Source organism: Palaemon carinicauda, chromosome 13 (assembly GCF_036898095.1).
Source record: "Palaemon carinicauda isolate YSFRI2023 chromosome 13, ASM3689809v2, whole genome shotgun sequence".
NCBI lineage: Eukaryota > Metazoa > Arthropoda > Malacostraca > Decapoda > Palaemonidae > Palaemon > Palaemon carinicauda.
This window is the reverse complement of record NC_090737.1, coordinates 27753717-27774080: the sequence shown is the minus strand read 5'-3', so window position 1 is coordinate 27774080 and position 20364 is coordinate 27753717. Positions and strand designations below refer to the sequence as shown.

At 34.3% G+C, this 20364-nt stretch overlaps 1 protein-coding gene across 3 annotated transcripts in view; it reads right to left on the bottom strand.

The window, feature by feature from the left end:
* Positions 1 to 760: 760 nt before the first annotated feature.
* The window catches only part of LOC137651911 (glycine receptor subunit alpha-2-like), a 24813-nt gene continuing 5209 nt past the window's right edge, over positions 761 to 20364 (bottom strand). For 2 of the 3 annotated variants that reach the window (XM_068385118.1, XM_068385119.1), the window contains exons 3-11: positions 19876 to 19967; positions 16702 to 16766; positions 16430 to 16522; positions 13219 to 13346; positions 7158 to 7240; positions 4513 to 4647; positions 3219 to 3448; positions 1692 to 1808; positions 763 to 1024 (exon numbers count right to left, since the gene is read on the bottom strand). In XM_068385118.1, the coding sequence (XP_068241219.1) occupies positions 863 to 1024; positions 1692 to 1808; positions 3219 to 3448; positions 4513 to 4647; positions 7158 to 7240; positions 13219 to 13346; positions 16430 to 16522; positions 16702 to 16766; positions 19876 to 19967 (1105 nt within the window). In that variant the 3' untranslated portion in view covers positions 763 to 862. Of the gene's footprint in view, positions 1025 to 1691; positions 1809 to 3218; positions 3449 to 4512; positions 4648 to 7157; positions 7241 to 10942; positions 11026 to 13218; positions 13347 to 16429; positions 16523 to 16701; positions 16767 to 19875; positions 19968 to 20364 lie in introns of all 3 variants that reach the window. The other variant, XM_068385120.1, reaches the window with a different exon arrangement.

Below are 20364 nucleotides of genomic sequence, written 5' to 3'. Positions count from 1 at the left end.
TAGTACAGAAATCCGAAACGAAGAGGAATTTTTTATAAAGTTGTTACTTAAAAAGCAAAGTTCATTTAGTTTAATCTTTAGCTATAGTAAGTACTCATTCAAAAAGGGCTATCCAAAATCAAACGATTGTCCTCTATCATTGGGTAGCGCCATAGCCTCTGCACCATGGTCTTCCACTGCCTTGGGTTAGTTTATCTTGCTTGAGGGTACGCCCAGTCACACTAGTCTATCTGTTTCCTTTCCTCACTGGGCTATTTTCCCTGTTGGAGCCCTTGGGCTTGTAGCACCCTGCTTTTCCAACTAGGCTTGTAGTTTAATTAGCAATAATAATACAGAGCTTTCGATGACTTCCTCAATTTCCCATTAGTGCTCCAAAGTATTTTCTATTTGTTCTCATCTGGTTTCCAGATTGCTTCTTCTTTCGAGACGTACCTTTTTGTTTATTTTCATTCACATATTCATTTTCCTTAGAAGCATAGATCACCTCTGGTCTTTCCTTGATCCAAGGAATAACACAGTATTTTGTTCATCTTTTCCCCTTTTAGAATCCTGGCCTTGTGAGCACGGACTCGCGTTATTCATGAGCATTTTTATTTATCAACTTTCTTCTTCACATTTTTACAGTTTTATATTGGTTTATAATTGCTCGGTCACAAGAGTTTTCGCCATCTTAAAAACGTACTAATATTTGAATTCTTGTAACTCCAATCGAACTTAAAAAAAAAAAAAAAAAAAAAAAAAAGTCTTGTAAAGAGGCAAATAACCGCTAAAATTCTTTCAAAAGAATTTTTTATGTATCGATAACAAAATCATATTTGATAGAACTCATCTGGAGCATACGAGATTTGTAGATGAGGACGGATCACTCATGCATCCCATTTGACAAATAATAAGGCCAATAGATGAGATTGAAGAGTAGGAACGACCCCGGAAATAGACCTCGGCTAATTCGATCGATAAAGCGGGCTTGATTGACGTATGTTTTGGGAGCCTCTTCGTCTTCGTCTGATTTGCATACTGGAATCTGCAAAATGGAATGCGGTAAAATCATAAAATACCTACCGTGAAAATTGTAGTTGTTGAAAAAATACTAAAACTTTATTAAATACTTTCAGAATTGATATTAAGTGATAGCCGAAATTATACAGAATTTGATGAAATCATCGAAAACTTAATCTCATCGATTTTAATTTTTAAAGGAAATTTTGAAATTCATATCTTTTAAAATTTGAGGAAACTTAATTTTATCAATTATAGCCAAAGGCATATAATATATCATAATGGGTTAATAATAAAAGAAAAACGGGAAATTTATGATTTTTTTAAATTTCATGAAATTAATCCCACCAGTTTTAGTCAGAGGCAAATATGATATCATAATCGGTTAATATAAAATGAAAATCTTGATATATATATATATATATATATATATATATATATATATATATATATATATATATATATATATATATATATAAAAACACACACACACACACACACACACACACACACACACATATATATATATATATATATATATATGATAAAATTTCATCTCATCAATTTTAGTCACATAAATATATCATAATCGGCCGACATTAAGAGAAAATCTTGGAATTAATTTCAAATCAGTCAGTAAAATCTATTTTCAAACGGAATTGAAATACGATGAAATAATCAAAGTATCTTACAATTTTACAAGTCTGGTTATCCACCAACTTCTTATTGGCCAACCAGTTGACGAGGGTGAATTCGAGCAGGGCCCCAAATACCATGATCATACACATGCCAACCCAGACATCGATTGCCTGAAAGAATAATAATAATAATAATAATAATAATAATAATGATAAAAATAATAATAATAATAATAATAATAATAAAAAAAAAGTATTAATAATAATACTACTACTACTACTACTACTACTACTACTACTAATAATAATAATAATAATAACAATACTACTACTACTACTACTACTACTACTACTACTACTACTACTACTACTACTACTACTACTAATAATAATAATAATAATATGCGGCTACAAAAATGCTCTATTAAGGTTAGCCTCATGTTGAATTGAGACGATAATAATCATGTTTGTGGTTTAAAGGTCACTCACTAATGGCAGAGACAAGAGACAGTAACATTGCACTATCGAGCAGGAAAATGCCCTAGAGACTGACCATAAATACATATGATTAGCGCACAAGTCCTCTCTCCACCCAAGCTAGGACAAGGGAGGGCTAGGCAATGACTGTTGATGACTCAGCAGATAGACCTATAGGCTCTCTCTAAACTCCACATCCTTAGCTCACAAGGATAGTGAGATTGCAGCGAGCAAAGGAACTACCGAGTTTGAGCAAAAATTGTACCCCAATCAGGCGTTTGACCGGGCAAGGACGTTACCAATTAGACCACCACGATCCTTGTTTATTAAATCACAATTCTTTTAAATGATTCTAAAGTTCTTATGGAAAAGTTACATTTTTTCTTTAGTTTAAGTTTGCAAAAATGTTAATTCACCAAAATATGTCTCATGCCAATGAATAAATGTAGCCTTTTTTTCCTTATTTTAGCAATGCAAAGATGGTAATTCACAAATCAAAATACTTCATATCAATGAATAAATGAAAAAATGTTTTCTTATTTTAAGTAAAAAAAAGGAAGGTAATTCTAAAAAAAAACATTATAACAATGAATAAATGAAGTTTTTTCTTAAGTAAACAAAGATGGTAATTCACAAAAGTAAAACCCTATTTCAATGAATATATTAAGCTATCTTCCTTAGTTTAAATATTCAAATATGCTAGTTCAGAAAGATACCTCATACAAATGAATAAATTAATCTTTTTCCTTAAGTAAACAAACACGGTAAATCACAAATAATGGTCTCATAACAATAAATGAAAAACAATCGCACCTTGTTTTGACTTCTTCTTCTTCTTCTTCTTCTTCTTTGTCTGCATCTTTTCCCACTTTTATGCGGGGTCGATGTTTCTGACCAGCTTTCTCCATTTACCCAGGCTAGGCACCAGCACCAAGTTGAGGCTGGCTTGCCCCCCCCCCCCCCCCTCAGTGGCTGGTTTGTGGGCTTGTACTTCTACATCAAAGGATATTTCCTCCACTTTCACTGATCATATTGGTTTTTGGCTAATTTTTCACCTTGCTTTGACTATACACAATATATAAAAAAAACCACAAACCCACTTACTTTGATATACGAGACAGGAGGAAGCTGCTGTCGAATGCCACCAGCCAAAGTGGTGAGTGTCAGCAACGTAGTGACACCGATGGAAACTCTTCCAGGCACGGACGTAGGATCCAACCAGAAGGAAACCCACGAGATCGAGACGATTAAAACAGTAGGCACGTATGTTTGCAGGATGTGGTACCCGTTCTGACGTCGCAGTTGGAAGTCTACTTTGAGGGAGCTGAAGTTTCCTGGAAATAAATAGATGAAATAAGAGAGTTCGTAAAGTATTAAAAGATATCCATAATACATGCGGGAGTTAAAGACACTAATTTAAAGGTTTTAAATGTCGCTCATGAATGACAATGCCCTAGAGACTGACCACATATACACATGATCAACGCCCAAAACCCCTCTCCACCCTACCTAGGGCAAGGGAGGGTCAGACAATGGCTACTGTTGTTGTGGTGGCCTATTGGAAGCGTCCCTGCCTGGTGATCGACAGACGGGGCTTTAAGTCCTCATCAAACTCGATAGTTTCTTTAGCATTTGCAACATCACCATCCTTGTGAGCTAAGGATGCAGGGGGAGAGAGCCTATAAGTCTACCTGCTCAGTCATCAGCAGCCGTTGCCTGACCCTCCTTAGTTGTAGCTTGGGTGGAGAGGGGACTTGAGTGCTGAACATAAGTATGCAAGATCAGTCTCTAGGGTTTTGTCCTGCTTGCTAGGCCAATGTCACTCTTTTGCCTCTGCCATTCATGAGTGGCATTTAAACCTTTAAACCGAACTAGTATCCAATGTTGGACTATGGCAGACTCGTCTCAAATCAAAGCGGACCGAGTCAGTCACACATTTCAGTGGGCCGGGACAGTCTATAATATCGAGGAACCGGACCAGGCTTCAACATTGGACTGAGGCAGTCTACTCTCACACTTAATCTTCAGGGAACTCTTTCTTCCTCTCTTTATCGAACACTAACTTCAACACAGGCACAGTATTTTATATGTTCATTATGACTCTCTTCATTGGGCTATTTTCCCTGTTGGAACCCTTGGGCTTATAGCATCCTGCTTTTCCAACTAATGGTGTAGCATAGCCAGTAGTAGTAATAATAATAAATTACTTTAAAAAATTAGAAAACTGAATAATAATAATAATAATAATAATAATAATAATAATAATAATAATAATAATAATAATAAACAAATAAACAACTTTAAAGAATACAAAAACTAAATGACAATAATAATAATAATAATAATAATAATAATAATAATAATAATAATAATAATAATAATAATAACAACAACAAACCTGTTTGTAAAGGCATCACTTCTTCAACTGGATAGTAGTTTAAGAGGTCAAACTGAGCTATCTCAAGATCATCTGGCAGATCGATTGGAATCCCTTCCACCCAGTGGTAGTTAACGATCTCATCTGTGCTGGCATCTGTTGGAACGGAAAATATATCATTTCACTTTGCTGGAAAACCATTTGTTAAATCACAGCTAGACTCTAACCAACCAAGAGAGCAGGCAGGCTTTAGAAGTGGGTATTCAACAACTGACCATATCCATGTAGTTTACCAGCTAATAGAAAAATCAACAGAGTAAGGCAAACCACAATGTATGGCATATATAGATTATGAGAAAGAATTTTGATTCTGTCAAAACATCAGCAGTAATGAGTGCCCTTCAAAAATCAAGGAATAGAAGAATATTTTAGAACACTGAAAGATATCTATACAGGAAGCACATCAATCCTAAAGCTTTCTTTTTACAATTTTTCTATGTAGGCCTACAAACTAGCAAGTAACATCTTATGTACTGTGGGCCAGTTTTCAATAGGAATTGATGGATTTTTTTTTTTGGGGGGGGGGATGGTGATCAGCTGAAGAAAGAGAACAGCTTATGGAAATGGTTGTATATCTATTCTTCTAAAATTTAATTCCCATTCTTTTCTAGGCAAGACTCCACAAGACAGGAACCACAAAAGACCTGAAAAATTACCGCCCAGTAGTTTAGCCTCACTCTTATATCAAGTATTTACAACAACAACAATGATAATAATAATAATAATAATAATAATAATAATAATAATAATAATAATAATAATAATAATAATAATAACACCAATGATAATTATGGCATGTAATTATATAAATATTGCCATTTAAGATCAAAGAAATAACAATTAAAGGGCGATATGATGTTACTTATCACAAACTTAATTTAAGAATAAAGATAAGAAGAATTATCTCACATCAATTTGATGTTTACCTGTACTGTAGGCCTACTCGTAAATCTTACTGAAGAAGGATGATGTAGGCCAATAGAAATTTTCCAAGAGTAAACAAGTTACAGTCATAACGTAATTATGCATTTTTATTGGTCTATATAGGTTCTTCTTCAATTAATTTTTTTTTTTTTTTTTTTTTTTTTTTTTTTTTTTTTTTTTTTTTTTTTTTTTTGTAAGGGGTAAGCACAGTTTCCTTCTTTTCGAAGGAGTTTGCATTGGGTTTGAGGTGGACCGTAGTCCCAATTACATTACATTTAATCAAAACATCACAAAAAATAAGTAATGTTGCATTCTATTGACAAATATAATCAAGAAAAAAATAGAGAAAAGTCTAACTTTGAGACATTAGAGTAGAGCTTACTAAGGCCACTCTATTCAGTAATTATTTATATCAAAGTCTTATTCGATTTCTTGATGGCTAGGCTATAATTTTTAAAAATTCCATCTTCGCCCTTTTCTTATAATAGCTGTTGGAGCCCTAGGGTATACAGCATCCTGCTTTTCCAATTACGGTTGTAGCTTAGCTAATAGCCTTATAATAATAATAATAATAATAATAATAATAATAATAGATAATAATAATAATAATAATAATAATAATAATAATAATAATAATAATAATAATAATAATAGAGAAGATACGTATGAACCAATTTATCGGGGGAGAGAGAGAGAGAGAGAGAGAGAGAGAGAGAGAGAGAGAGAGAGAGAGAGAGATGTGTGTAGATTTACACACATTTATATATATATATATATATATATATATATATATATATATATATATATATATATATATATATATATATATATATATATACAGTATATCAAAAGCCTGATCGCAACATTTAGATAAAACATTTTTTTTTGTGTAACACAAATAACTAATACACCCCTTTTGTATATGATTAAAAAGAAGACAAATTCACTTTCAAACCGAAGTTAAATTCGTATATGGAGAACAGTCAAACATCCTTGGACACTTTAATTGAAAAAGGCATTCATTTTAGTAAGAAAAATTACATCAGTTATTAAAAAAATTGTATTTTGAGGTAATTCAAACTAGGCAAGTGGGTCTGTCACTTTCCTTTCTCTTATTCTATTAATTTATTTCAGTTTCCCCGCCACTTTACTTTCAATTAGAAAGGGAACTCTTTGGTTTATCTCATCTGTAAAAAAAAAAAAAAAAAAAAAAAAAAAAAACTATGATATTTAAGAACAGAATTAGAAAAGCCTTTAAGAATGTTAGTACGTATAATGGTTTGATATAGTTAAATAAACAACACTGGAAAATCAGTTATGGTATCTGTATAAATGAATAAATCAGGTTATTTAGATAACATTTACGTTGTTTAAAGACATGAGACATATTCAATTTATATCATTAGAGTAATCCTAGCATATCAATAACCCACAATTCCCAGGAACAAAAACATTCACCACATCAGTATTAAAATTTCCATAACTTTGACAGAAAAGTTCATCACGTTTTAGAATTGCAAACACGGAAGGTTGGAGGGAATAAGCGGGCTGTTAAAACCTTCAGTTTTAAGGGACTTACATGACCAACCGTTAATAGCAAGGTATAACTCCAGTGATATTGAAATGAAAGGTGTTCCGAAATCAAACGAGTTGAAAAAAAAATGCAAGATCTGTTTACTCACAAGAACTGACGAGAACGTGGCAGTCCTGCGAGTCAAATGGGAAGTGCTTGAAGTTCATACTGCAACTGAGTTTTGCCGTTATCCTGATGCAAGATGCAACAGACAGATAGGAAGAGAGAGGATAAAAGAAAAATAAGATCTCCATATGATATGCAGTAAGAAGAAGAAGAAGAAGAAGAAGAAGAAGGAGAAGAAGAAGGCTGATATAAAAAGAAGGATCATTTGGTAAATGATTTTTTTGTAAAAAACCTGTAGCTCGCTGCATATAAGTACGGTTGGACACAGGAATTCCTGGCAAACCTCACTTTGAGGAAGTGCTCCCTGTCACACCGTTACTGCGAAGCAAGTAACCAAACTCGGCCCTTGTTTAATATACAGCTGGTTCCTCATTACAAGAAGTAATAGGCCTCACATGGATAGGCCTATTAGCCATCCGTCAAGAAATGAAAACCTCGAACTTTTAACCCACCCGTTACTTAGCGTTCTGTTCCGTTTCTATTATAATGATAACTTGACCTGTTTTTATCTAAGAATTCAAATATTTTGATTTGAAAACGTGATTTTTACATTAATGATTTGGTTGCCTTATATTATTAGTGTCATGGTACTATACTCATTTTTTTTCTTTTTTTTTAATGAGGCACATTCGCACCTGCTAGCAACGGTGCCCTTTTAGCTTGGAAAAGTTTCCTGCTATCTGATTGGTTAGAATTATCTTGTCCAACCAATCAGCCCACATGAAACTTTTCCGAGCTAAAAGGGCACCCCTGCGAGTCAGTGCAAATCTGCCTTACTAAAAAAGAATTGACTATAGCGTTAACTATAGGAATATAACTTTATTATACTGTAGTTTGTTTTCCTTGCCAATCCTTTAATCCTTCTACTTTCTCATTCACGGTGTCGTCACTAATTGTTTTTTTCTCTTGTCTGCCTCTGTACCATGATCTTTCCCTGTCTTGGGGGTAGAGTTCTCTTGCTTTAGGGTACACTCGGGTACACCATTGTATCTTGTTTCTCTTCTGCTTTTTTTTTTATTTTATAGTTTACATATGAAAGATTTATTTCATTATTGTTACTGTTCTTAAAATACTTTATTTTAATTGTTAATTACTTCTCTTGTAGTTTCCTTATATCCTTTCCTCACTAGGCTATTTTCCCAGTAGGAGCCCTTGGGCTTATAGCATCCTCTTTTTCCTACGAGGGTTGTAGCTTAGCAAGTAATAATAATAATAATAATAATAATAATAATAATAATAATAATAATAATAATAATAATAATATTATTATTATTATTATTATTACTATTATCCTTTCCTCACTGGGCTATTTTCCCTGTTGGAGCCCTTGGGCTTATAGCATCCTCCTTTTCCTACTAGGGTTGTAACTGAGCAAGTAATAATAATAATAATAATAATAATAATAATAATAATAATAACTTGATTTAGAATACGGAATTTACATGCAAAATTAACGTTCATCATTATTCAGCATAATGGAAATTTTAGATGACTAAGAGATAGTAGATAACATTAAGAACATAGATAAGGAGAGATTCTCGATCAATGATAAGGGAGAAACAATACAAAATAAAAAGTAAAACCAGATTAAAGACTTCAACTTTCATTGAGTTTTACAACTGCCTGTTGGTAAACCAGTTTCTCTAATAGAATTAAAAGTATTGCGTTGACAGATTTACTTAGATCAATAACATAAGTAAAATTAAACACCATGTTTCCTAGTCATATTTCCTAAAACTGAAAATTCATTATAGTACGACACTACCAAATGTTTCTACTCAGTCTATTGTCAGTATATCTAAATAAAATAGAGGACATTTTATTTGGGTAAGGATGTCTTGTTTAAAGCAGTTATTAATTAGCCTATATTTTCACATTTCCCACCTACAGTATAACATGCTGATATCGTAGAGAACTATTAATTCAGCGTGACGAAAGCGTTAGCGCTTGCCACGTAACCTTGAAGAAACCAAGAACGTCACGCATGAGCCTTTTGTCATTGTGGGAAAAAATTCACTTCTGCGAAATTACTAGTTACTATAAATATGCTTCTGATATATTCTAAACCTTTAATGTGATAACATCGTTGTTAAATAAACAAATACTTTAAGGAGAAAAACTAACAATTGAAATTGTTGATGGAAAGTATAGGTCTGTGTACATTAACCGCAAAGGTAAGTCAATATGACGACAATAGGTGTAATCTACCTGCTATATCAACTGGAAAAAGGTCCAGATATGTATTTTAACCATGTTAAAGTGATGTGAAAGCAAATAAGCCAGATCTTCCATTACTTTCAATCACTATAAAATACAGAATCTTCATTCCTGATAATACACCTATTCATCCTATGTAAAAAAAAAAAAAAAAAAAAAAAAAAAAAAAAAAAAATAGTAGTCATGCTTTTGTTTCTAGATATTTCCCGATTTGTCCGTACCTCACAGTACCATGATGCCATTCATAAATCTGACATAAATCCAAAATGGCAACAATATGTTGAAGGTGTTTCAATTTAGCACGATGATAGAGAAAAAAATGGAGGAACAATACTAAGCAATGATGTAGTTTAAAATCAATTAAAGCTAGTCAGAACAAAACTTGGTCAGAGGTAGCGATTAAAATCAATGGCCTGCCACCTAGTAAGCTAGAATTGGATTAATAGTCATGCACAAGTTTCCAGTGGCAAACTAAGGTTAGCTTAGTTAGCAAAGGGTGGCCAAATCAGCCCTATGCAAGATCTTCTAGTCTAAAACTGGAAGATACAAGCAAGAAGTCAGTAAGGAACAAACAAAAAGCAATAGATGCGAAGCAGGAGAGATTTTAGCTTTGAATAATCGATGAACTTTTCTGAGATAATAAACGGCTAAAAACTTCAGAAACTATTTTCTAAACTTGTCCCTCTTAGCCTTGTTATTCACGTGGTCTCAGGGCAATAAGGTCTCCCAGCTATTCATTTATGTTTCATAATTGGCTCATTATTCACACAGTTTCTATAATACAATTAAAGAAGATATTACTTTGTTAAGTCATTGTTAAGTCTTGACATTCAGTATACTTGTAGTTGAATAAAAGCCTTTTCTGTCTATCAACAGCTACATTTTCATTTGTAAGTATGTTAGCTATTTAAGTGGTCTAAATGCACAAACCTTTTTAAAAAGCCATTATAAATAATTAATTGTACTGTAAAATTTGAAAATCTTTACTTTACACTTTCAATGCCACCCTAAAGAATGAAAAGCTAAAAATGCAAAACTAATGGTCTGACAGTCCTCTTTAATAAAAGAAGACCATCTTAAACAGAGAATGATTCTCCAAAGTGTGGTATCTCTGCCACCCTTCATCAAATAGTAGAGTACAGAAATTACCAATTGTAATCTTAGCCAATCGAAAATGATAGCCTACTCTTATTCTTTAAATTTTGCCCGAAGTTGTTCAATGTGGCATGTAAATTCCCTCAATATACTTCAAAATTTGATCGACTGATTGAGTTTCCATATATAGCAAAAAGAATATACTAAAAATAGACAAATGGCCTTAGCTTTTAACTTCCCAAGCTTTAGACTGGACTCCCACTTGCGATCTTTTCGTCGAGCGACACTAACTGTTGCTAGATACCTCTTGAAAATGTGACCATCAGTAGATGGTGAGGTGTTATATTTTCTGGAGGTATCTGGCACCAATCCACGCCACTCGACGAAAAAATCTCAAGTTGGAGTCCAGCCTACAGGACCTACTTTTGTTCCACTGTAGCGTAGTAACCTACTTACAAGAAGAGAGATGAGCATGGCAAGTCTGTTCATCGAATGGGTAGTGCTCGAGCATCAAATGGCAAGATAGCTCGGCGGTGACCCTGCGAAGAATAATGAGAACAGGTCACACGTTCTAGAATACCAGAGGATTCAGCCTGAAGCTTTCAGAGACAATGGCTCATCAGTCTGGCAAAATAATGTGGGAGAACCTGGAGGGGAAGGTTCCTCCTTGAACAATTTCTGAGCCTTGTCTTTTGGTTTAAAGTGGTTTTGAAGGTTTAAAAGATTGTGCGCAATATGTTTAATTAAATTAATTTATCTAAGTAGTACTTTAAGTCTTTTATAGGCTTTCTCAAGCCTGTAGTTTAAAAGAATAAATGGTAAGAAATGTTAGTTAAGCTCAACAAAGCTCACTGTTATGCTGAGGTCCGTCATGTTGGTGGATAGAAATTATTTATTTAAGTTTTGGTTCCAAAATTAGCTTACAAAAACAGGCGCAAGGGCGCAACACATAATGAGGGATCATTCTCATAAAAGTATCTTATAAACTAGTATAACATTAGATTAAATAGCACGTTTATTGCACATAAAACATAAATGTATTTACTTTCTGCAACTCAAGTTTATAATCAAACACTAACAGAAGTATTTTGTAATCACCTATTGGATATTAATACCACACTGTTAAATATTCACCGCAAAAAACACGGCAAAAATACTAGAATAAATGTTGCCAGATATTTACCGTTTTAAAAACAGATATATTGATGTTAAGGAGTGATATTATGTTCACCAACCCGTAAAAGATAATAACAATCTAGGGTAAAAATTACGATCACCTGTATTTTATTGAAATACGGCTGAGAACAGTATATTTTTCAAGGAGAATATCCAAATAAAATTACAGGTTTTTTAACAGTGCAAGCATGGCTTTAACATTAGTGTTTTGACATGACAAAACAGTCATAGTTACCATTTTTATTCGAGTGATATGAATAGATAAAAGAAACTTGTCATTGAACTCCTCACAAAATGAGAATAAAAAATGAAATAAAAAGAAACGAAAGACAGTAAAATGCAAAACATAATCGTTCAGGTTAGCAATAAAAATCTAAGGCTGTGGCTAGTAGACTTCAAAACATCAAAGTAATTTTACTCTAATTACTTCAAAATATGATCAATAATGCAAAGGGTTCCAAAACCTAAAGGAAGATCTCTATGAAATAAATAAATTTATTGCTTTCAATATTGTAACTAGTAATAAAAACTAGTAAGGTAATACCTCAGAATACGAAATTAATTCGTTCCGGAGTGGCTTTCTTAACAGGATTTTTTTTTTTTTTTTTTTTTTTTTTTTGTATAATGAGTCGTGTTTTACATGTAACATGATTTTGAAATTTTAAGCGAATTTCGTTTCGTATCCTGAGTTTTTTTTTTATTTCGTAATATGAGACGAAAAAAAAAATCTTTGCATGTTGTTTCGTAAAATGACTTTTTTTTTTGTATACAGAAACTTTTTTATCTAGAGGGTATATGAACACATTCTTAGATGTTCTAGAATTCCTGAAATAAACACTACAATTTTTTCAAATTTTTGAGGTAAGATCTTGCATGCCTAACATACAAAACTTCCTTTAACATATAATTTCTGGATCTCTCATCAGTAAACTAGAAATTAATTACAATTATTTCTCATTTTACAGATTACATTAAAAAAAAAACAGAACTGATACACTGGTTTTGCATCCAGGAACAGATAACAGTATATTTTTTGGCAGACAATTAATGGCAATCATAGCAATAATACTCTGGACTTAGGCAGTAAAAACCTCATGCAAAACCGTAAAATTCTAAGAAATGATGGATATTTCAAGCCAAACATATAATCTCATGCTCTAGCTTACAGGCAAGCTCAAGTGAAATATCGCTCTATTATGCACAATGTTATGAGTGCATCTAGTTAAATTTCGTCTTGTATTACTGACTGTGATGTTAGTGGAGTAAATAGATCTGCACTCTTCAATAGTACCTGACATTCAATGTATAAATTGCTTAGCATTGGACCTGCAGGCAGCATATTATTCTCACCCATTTGTATGCAATCAATAGCATCACACAGCACAAGAGAACTACAACTGACATATACTAAACAACTATCTACGTACTGAGAAAAGCCACAAACTCAAATCTATGATGATAAGCACTTGTCATGTTTACTTGAACAGTTTTTGAGCAGAATTATGTGTATGCATATATACTTCGTCAAGTACAACATATAAGAAAATAAAACCAACCTTACACTGTAGAGGATGTGTCCAGTACCGTCAATTCTGAACTGAATGTTGGGCATTGTCACAACATGGAACTCTGCGTCTTTCACGTTGTGGAAGTAAGTGTCCGGCCGCCAAATCCTTTTCTGCATCTGGTATTCGAAGGGAAAATATAATGAGGAAGGTAGGTACGTCAGCAAAGAGGCTACCTAATACATATTTCATGAAGGAATAATGAATAAAAGCATATTAAATCAGCTGTCGCAGATGTAGTTATAACAAAAACATATCTAAATTGAGTAGCAACATTTAGGCCTTTTGTACACATAAACATATAAATTATACCTTTTTTTATAATAAACACATATTTACCACATATCACTTTCATCGCATAACTCCATAATGCTTAACCCTTGGCAGTCTTCCGACTTTTGACCCAGAAATGTTTCATTCCTTGATTGCTCCACCCACCAGCCAAGAACCCTTTAGTTACCCCACCCTCTGCTACCAATGTGTAAGTTTGCGTGTGTGTCGGTGCATTCTTTTAATTATGTAATCAACAACTTAGTTCAATTAGTCTTTGCTCTGCCGTGACTCACTTCACTCATAATCTAACATTATATCATTGCTCCTCTGTTCTAGCAAGTGGTACATGTTGCACTACATGCATAAGCCAAGTGGGTAAGTTAACCATAAATCAAGTCAGTGAGTAAACCAACATTCCTCATACTCTCGTATAATTAAGCTCTGTTCTCGCACAAAAGTAGCTCAGACAGGGCTATCCTGGTATTCGTTGCGCACATGGCACAAGGGTCCCTGGCTGGCAGACACAGGGGCAGATTTCTGGAACACAGGTGAATACTTCTACTTCTTTCTTCTTTGTCTACATCTTTTCCCACTTCTATGTAGGGTCGATGTTTATGGTCAGCTTTCTCCATCTACCTCTGTCCCACACCTCATCACCAGTTAATCCCTTTGATCGAAGGTCATCCTTGATACAGTCCATCCACCTTCGCTTTGGCCTCCCTCTCCTTCTCGTTCCCTGTACCTCCATTTCCATCACTCTCCTCCCAATATACTGTTCATCTCTTCTTATGACATGACCCTACCACCTCAGTCTACTTTCTTGGATCTTATCTGATAGTTTTCTAACTCCTGTGGTACCCCTAATTACCCCATTCCGTATCTTATCTCTTCTTGTCACCCCACACATCCATCTCAACATTCTCATCTCTGCCACATCCATCTTCTTCTCTTCTGTCTTCTTTATTGCCCACATCTCCGCTCCATACATCATTGCCGGTCTCACAACTGTCCGGTGTACTTTACCTTTCAACTTAACCCCTACTTTCCTGTCGCATAGTACTATACGCACATTATTCCAATTCTTCCATCCTGCCTGTATTCTGAGGTTTATTTCTGTCCCCAGATCACCATCTTCTGTAACTGTTGATCCTAAATACCTGAAATTTTTAACCCTTTTCAATCTCTCTCCTTGTAAACTAACTTCCCCATTCTCGCCATTTTCCAATCTCAAATACACTGTCTTTTTCCTGCTGATCTTCAATCCCTTATTTTCCATTTCTCTTCTCCACTCCTCCAGTTTCTCTTTTACTACCTCTCGCCTAGTGCTACACAGTATAACATCATCGGCAAAAAGCATACACCAAGGAGACTGATCTCTAATACCTTGTGTTACTACATCCATGACCAGATCAAATAGGTAAGGGCTCAATGCAGACCCCTGATGTACTCCCACATTTACTGGGAAACTTTCTGTTAGGCCTATACTGCTCTTAACATTTGCTTCTGCCCTTTCATACATATCTTGGGTGATTCTTACGTATTTCTCAAGGACTCTTTTCTCTCATACATCTCCACAGCTCCTGACGTGGTACTCGATCGTATGCCTTTTCCATGTCAATAAAGACCATATGTAATCCTTTTTGTTTTTCCCGATGTTTTTCTATCATCTGTCTCAAAGCAAATATTGCTTCTACAGTCCCTCTTCCTGACATGAATCCAAATTGTTCCTCACCAATTGTTGTTTCATCTCTGAGTTTCTTCTCAATGATCTTCTCCCATATTTTCATAGTATGGCTTATCAGCTTTATGCCTCTGTAGTTGCCACATTCCTTGATGTCTCCCTTCCCCTTATAGATGGGAATGATTAGGCTTCTTCTTAATTCCTCTGGCATCTTTTCCTGATTGAAGATCTTCTGTGTCAGGTCCCACAGGATATCTATGCCTTCCTCTCAGAGACTTTTCCATACCTCTACTGGTATATTATCCGGTCCTGCAGCTTTACTATTTTTTATCTTCTTTACTGCTTGTTCTACTTCTCTTCTAGTCACTCCTATGGTAACTGCCTCGTTTGGGAGTCCATCTTCAAATACTGTTCTTGGGTTCTCCTCATTCAATAGTCCTTCAAAATAAGTTTCCCACCTTCTTTTAATTTCACTCTCTTCTGCTAGAACTATGCCATTGATATCTTTTATTTGCCTTATATGCCTCAGGTCTTTGGATGCAGCATCTCGGGTCTCAGCAATTCGTAATATTTTCTTCTCTCCTTCTGGTGTTTCCATCTCTTTTTAGATTTCATTTAATGTCTCTCCCTTTGCCTTTGCTACTGCTCTTCTTGCTTCTTTCTTTGCTTGTTTATAGTTTTCTTTATCCTGCTCTTTTCCCGATAGATCTGCCTAACACAAGTGAATACTACTAGCTCTTATCAATCTATCTGTCAGTTTTTACATTCTCATTTAAATCTCCATCCATACACACTGCGTAATAAGCATTCTTTTGACAATGCAATCCTTGTAGTAACCTCTATTATCTTTATCCTTATATAAGGGAATAATGATTTCCTTAAATATAAAAGCCTTATAATACACAATCGCTATCGGCCACTTTCACTTCACCTAATTTATAATACAATAATGGACTCTCGACTCATTTCATTTTCTTTAAATGACCACCGGCACCCTGAATTATTTTATCAATAAAAACAGTGAAACCTACATTAACAATTTACCTTCTTGCATATTTCAAAACGACCCTTAAAAATCTCATTTATTACTGGATAAGATTCTGTTTAGATAGCTTATCCCTAAATGCATATATATATATATATATATATATATATATATATATATATATATATATATATATATATATATATATATATATATATATATATATATATATAAGGAGAGAAATAATAAAAGTATGAACGTACGTCAGGATCTCTTATAGTGATGCTTCTATTCCTGGAGTGCTGCAGGCGACTATCTACCCAGTGTTGTCGAAGAAACACATCAATACTGTAGTCCTGTCAGTGGAAAATAATTGTCAGAAAGTAAATACAACGCTGACTTATTTACAGTTTTATATCATATCATAATGTATCATCATCTCAAAGCATTTCCCAAGGAAGAAGTAAGATTATATAAATACAGTATTATGTCTATATGAAAGTGACGAGGCTTTGTTAAAACAAAAGTAACTCGCCATGTTAGCAGCGTTGAGGGAGCCAAAAGAATTGATGAACATCTGCACGGACACATCAGTCGGTCCTAGAAAAAGAAACAAAATAGCTGCGTAATCACAATCCTCTTGAAATTCTATCCAATTGCCGTCACTGCAATGCATAAGCCTAGAGTCAGGAGTTTGTTGATTCACGGAGCGTTTACTCTAACAACACAATGGGTCTTGTTGCTAAAGTCTTTAGTATCAACTGCCTTTCTCGTAGTACATAACCGATTTTTTTTTTATTGATAAATACTCGAGAAAACATACCGTTACTAGATTTAATTCTGCCAAGCAGTGTTTTTCAATGGACAATTTAAGTGTTGGCGAACTATCTTGATGACATTCGAGAATAATAATAACAATAATAATAATAAGGAAATGGGGAAAGGAAGAGTACCCCTGGATACAATCCAGTTTATAGCTCAAAGGCAGGTACTCGGGATGGGAAAGATTAAGGAAATAGGGATAAAGAGAAGTACAGGAGAAGAATAAAAGAGAGGGGCAGACCCTCTTGCGATATTAGGGAATCGAGAGCCAATGCTTTCTCGAAGTTATTTCTGTTCCAAATGAATACATTAGAGTTCATAGACCTTATGCAAAATCGGGGAAGGCTCTTTGTGAAGACAAATATTACGAAAGAAAAATGGTAAAAAAAAAAATTGTTTGAAATTGAATTTGATGAAGTCTAAATGTTCCATATCTCTAACGTTGAGTAAAATGTTTAAAATATATGATATTGGTGTAATTTTCTCTGAGAGAGAGAGAGAGAGAGAGAGAGAGAGAGAGAGAGAGAGAGAGAGAGAGAGAGAGAGAGAGAGAGAGAGAGAGAGAGAGAGAGTTTAGTGGTCTTAAATTTCTGCAGGTGGTTACATAGTTTGGCAGCACAACATTTCCTCGTCTATAAGCAAGACTTAAAGGATTTCTCGGTTCGAAGGAGACCAACCAATCTTCGTAACAGTTTGGTTGCAATGCGTTCTTCCCATTTCCTAGAAAAGAATGAGTGAAATTCTCTCAACCGATAGTCTGATACACAACATACAATATGAGAGAGAGAGAGAGAGAGAGAGAGAGAGAGAGAGAGAGAGAGAGAGAGAGAGAGAGAGAGAGAGAATGCCATGGCTTCTGTCTGATCTTTTGGTAACGAATACATTAATTACTCAGAACCACAACAAAGAGCAAGATAGAAATTCTCTTGTTGTCCACCGGAGGAAGAAGATACACTAACAACCAATAGAAGAAGAAGAAGGATAGCTAATTTTAGTGGTAAAGAGGAGGAAACAAGGAAACGAATAAGAATTAACTTAGTATTTAGGCCGAGAAGAGAAACAAGGAAATTATTTACTAATGAGAAGAAAAAAAAAAAACAATGCTATTCACCTCACCTATGGTATGTAGTAAAAACATTTAAAATCACTAATGAGAAAGAGAAGAAAAACAAAATTCTATCCCTCACCTAAATAATAAAAGCATTTAAAATATGGCTACAAGACACACACACACAAAAAAAAAAAAAAAGAAGAAGAGACATTTATTTATCATCTTAAATTCATTAATCTAATTTCAACATGATTCATAGAAAACACTTGATTAAAGGAGTTATTGTTTTCTTAAGTGCTTCTAAATCACATTAAGACAATGACACTATTTACTAGTCTGATCGTATTTAATTCTATTAGTCGTTTTTCTCCTGTCTCTCACACATTAATGATTTCTTTGAGGAATTTAGGTTTCTTCCCCTTGCCTTGCAAGGCATTTCCGCGTGCCATTTGCCTGATACATGTACACGATTTTGAGCACACTGGCGAGTTCCTTTGTTTTCAAACTTATACCCACATATGTAAGCTTATGTGTGTGCATTTATGTATACATACACAAAAATGCCAATAAAGATAGTATGATACACATATGACACAACATAAGAGAACCCGAGATTATAAGTTAACGAAAATACTAAATGGTTCGTCGTAGGTTACTCACTCAAATTGGAAGAGCACCGAGTTCACTGCACATTCCTTGAAATGCCAGAAGTTAATTCAGGTACATTTCAGAAGCGCCACCAGGTAAATACCGAACGTTTCACATCCTAATCGCATTTCTCAAATTCATCCTTTACTTGGGATGCCTCCACTGGGCCAAAAGATAACGAATTCCTTCTCACTCCTGCCGATTAAAATGGCCACGAGAAGAAGGTATTTATCTATCTTTCGTCTTCTACATAATATACAGCGCAGAAATGAAAGTCAAGTCTTTACCTGAGTCTAATGACTGATATTTTGAACTTGGAATATTTTTGCTCGGGCGTGATTGCAAGAATGTAGTGCATAGTATCCTATATTGCTATTTCCTTCTCTTCAAATCTAGAAGAAGAGTCAATGACTCGGCTATTTCGGTAATTTTGGCACCTGCGGCTATGGTCACGTGATGTTTCGTTGTTGTGGTGAACACTACTAAAGACTATATATATCGTTGAACACTATATCGGAATATCTAAATTGTTCAAAAGTATCCCAGATTGTAATCCTTCATCTATAATTTTATCTAGTCTCTTAAAGCAATGATTTTTTTTCCAGCGAATGCAACCAATCCCAATAGAGTAAATTTCGTGTAGAAGTCAGTGCAAATGAAGTCTATTTTCTGTAACAACTTTGGTTTCAAGATAACACGTTAATGAGCATTTTTAGTCCATACAATTTGTTACTGAAAAGCGCTACCCTAGAATGGCTTTCGCCTCGGCAATTATTATTAGGACTCTGCTAACCTATAGGTTTTAATATAAGTTCTGAACTCTAAGGTTAGATGACGAAAACATCGACAAAATTCATTTATGTTCTATAGTTTCTCGAACCCAAACATACTATTTGATTTCAAGAAGATGCCTGATGAAATTTGGTTCAGCTGACCCGGCCGTAGGACCAAGGAGGCCATTCTGTTTTAGGAACGTTCAACTAGGGACGTTTTCTGACAAATAATCTTATCCCATTGAATTCTGGCCATGGCTTCGGCGTAAATATTAGAGACGATGGGAATGTTAATTGAGTCTTAAATTTACTGTCACAGAAAAATAAATAATAAGGAACTCATTTTCCGAAGTAAATACATTTCGAAGTGTCCCCAGCTGGGCCCGTATACAACAGTAATAACATTTGTACTTACGATCAAAGTCAGCATCCGGCCATTCGTTCACGTCATATGTTGCCAACAGATTTTCCAGGATTTGTCGTTGTTGTGTAATGCCTTTGACGCATCTGAAAAATAAGAAAAAAAAAAAACATATATATTGTTGGCTTTATACCAAGCTGAGTAATTAGTACCCCTAAACTAAATGCATATTTATTTATCACTCTAACTGTCTGAAGTTTTATTGAAGCAATTGAATAGTAAACCTTGTGTTTCATAATGTTAAAAGAAATACTGGTCATCTGAAAAGACTTCTATACATTGAATAACGATGTCTTCCTCTTTGGAACTTACTGCCTGCCACTAAATCTTGTCATAGGAAGGATACAGGGTGTATATATATATATATATATATATATATATATATATATATATATATATATATATATATATATATATATATATATATATATATGTTTGTGTGTGTGTGTCTGTCTGTGTGTGTGTGTGTATACTTACTAGTTT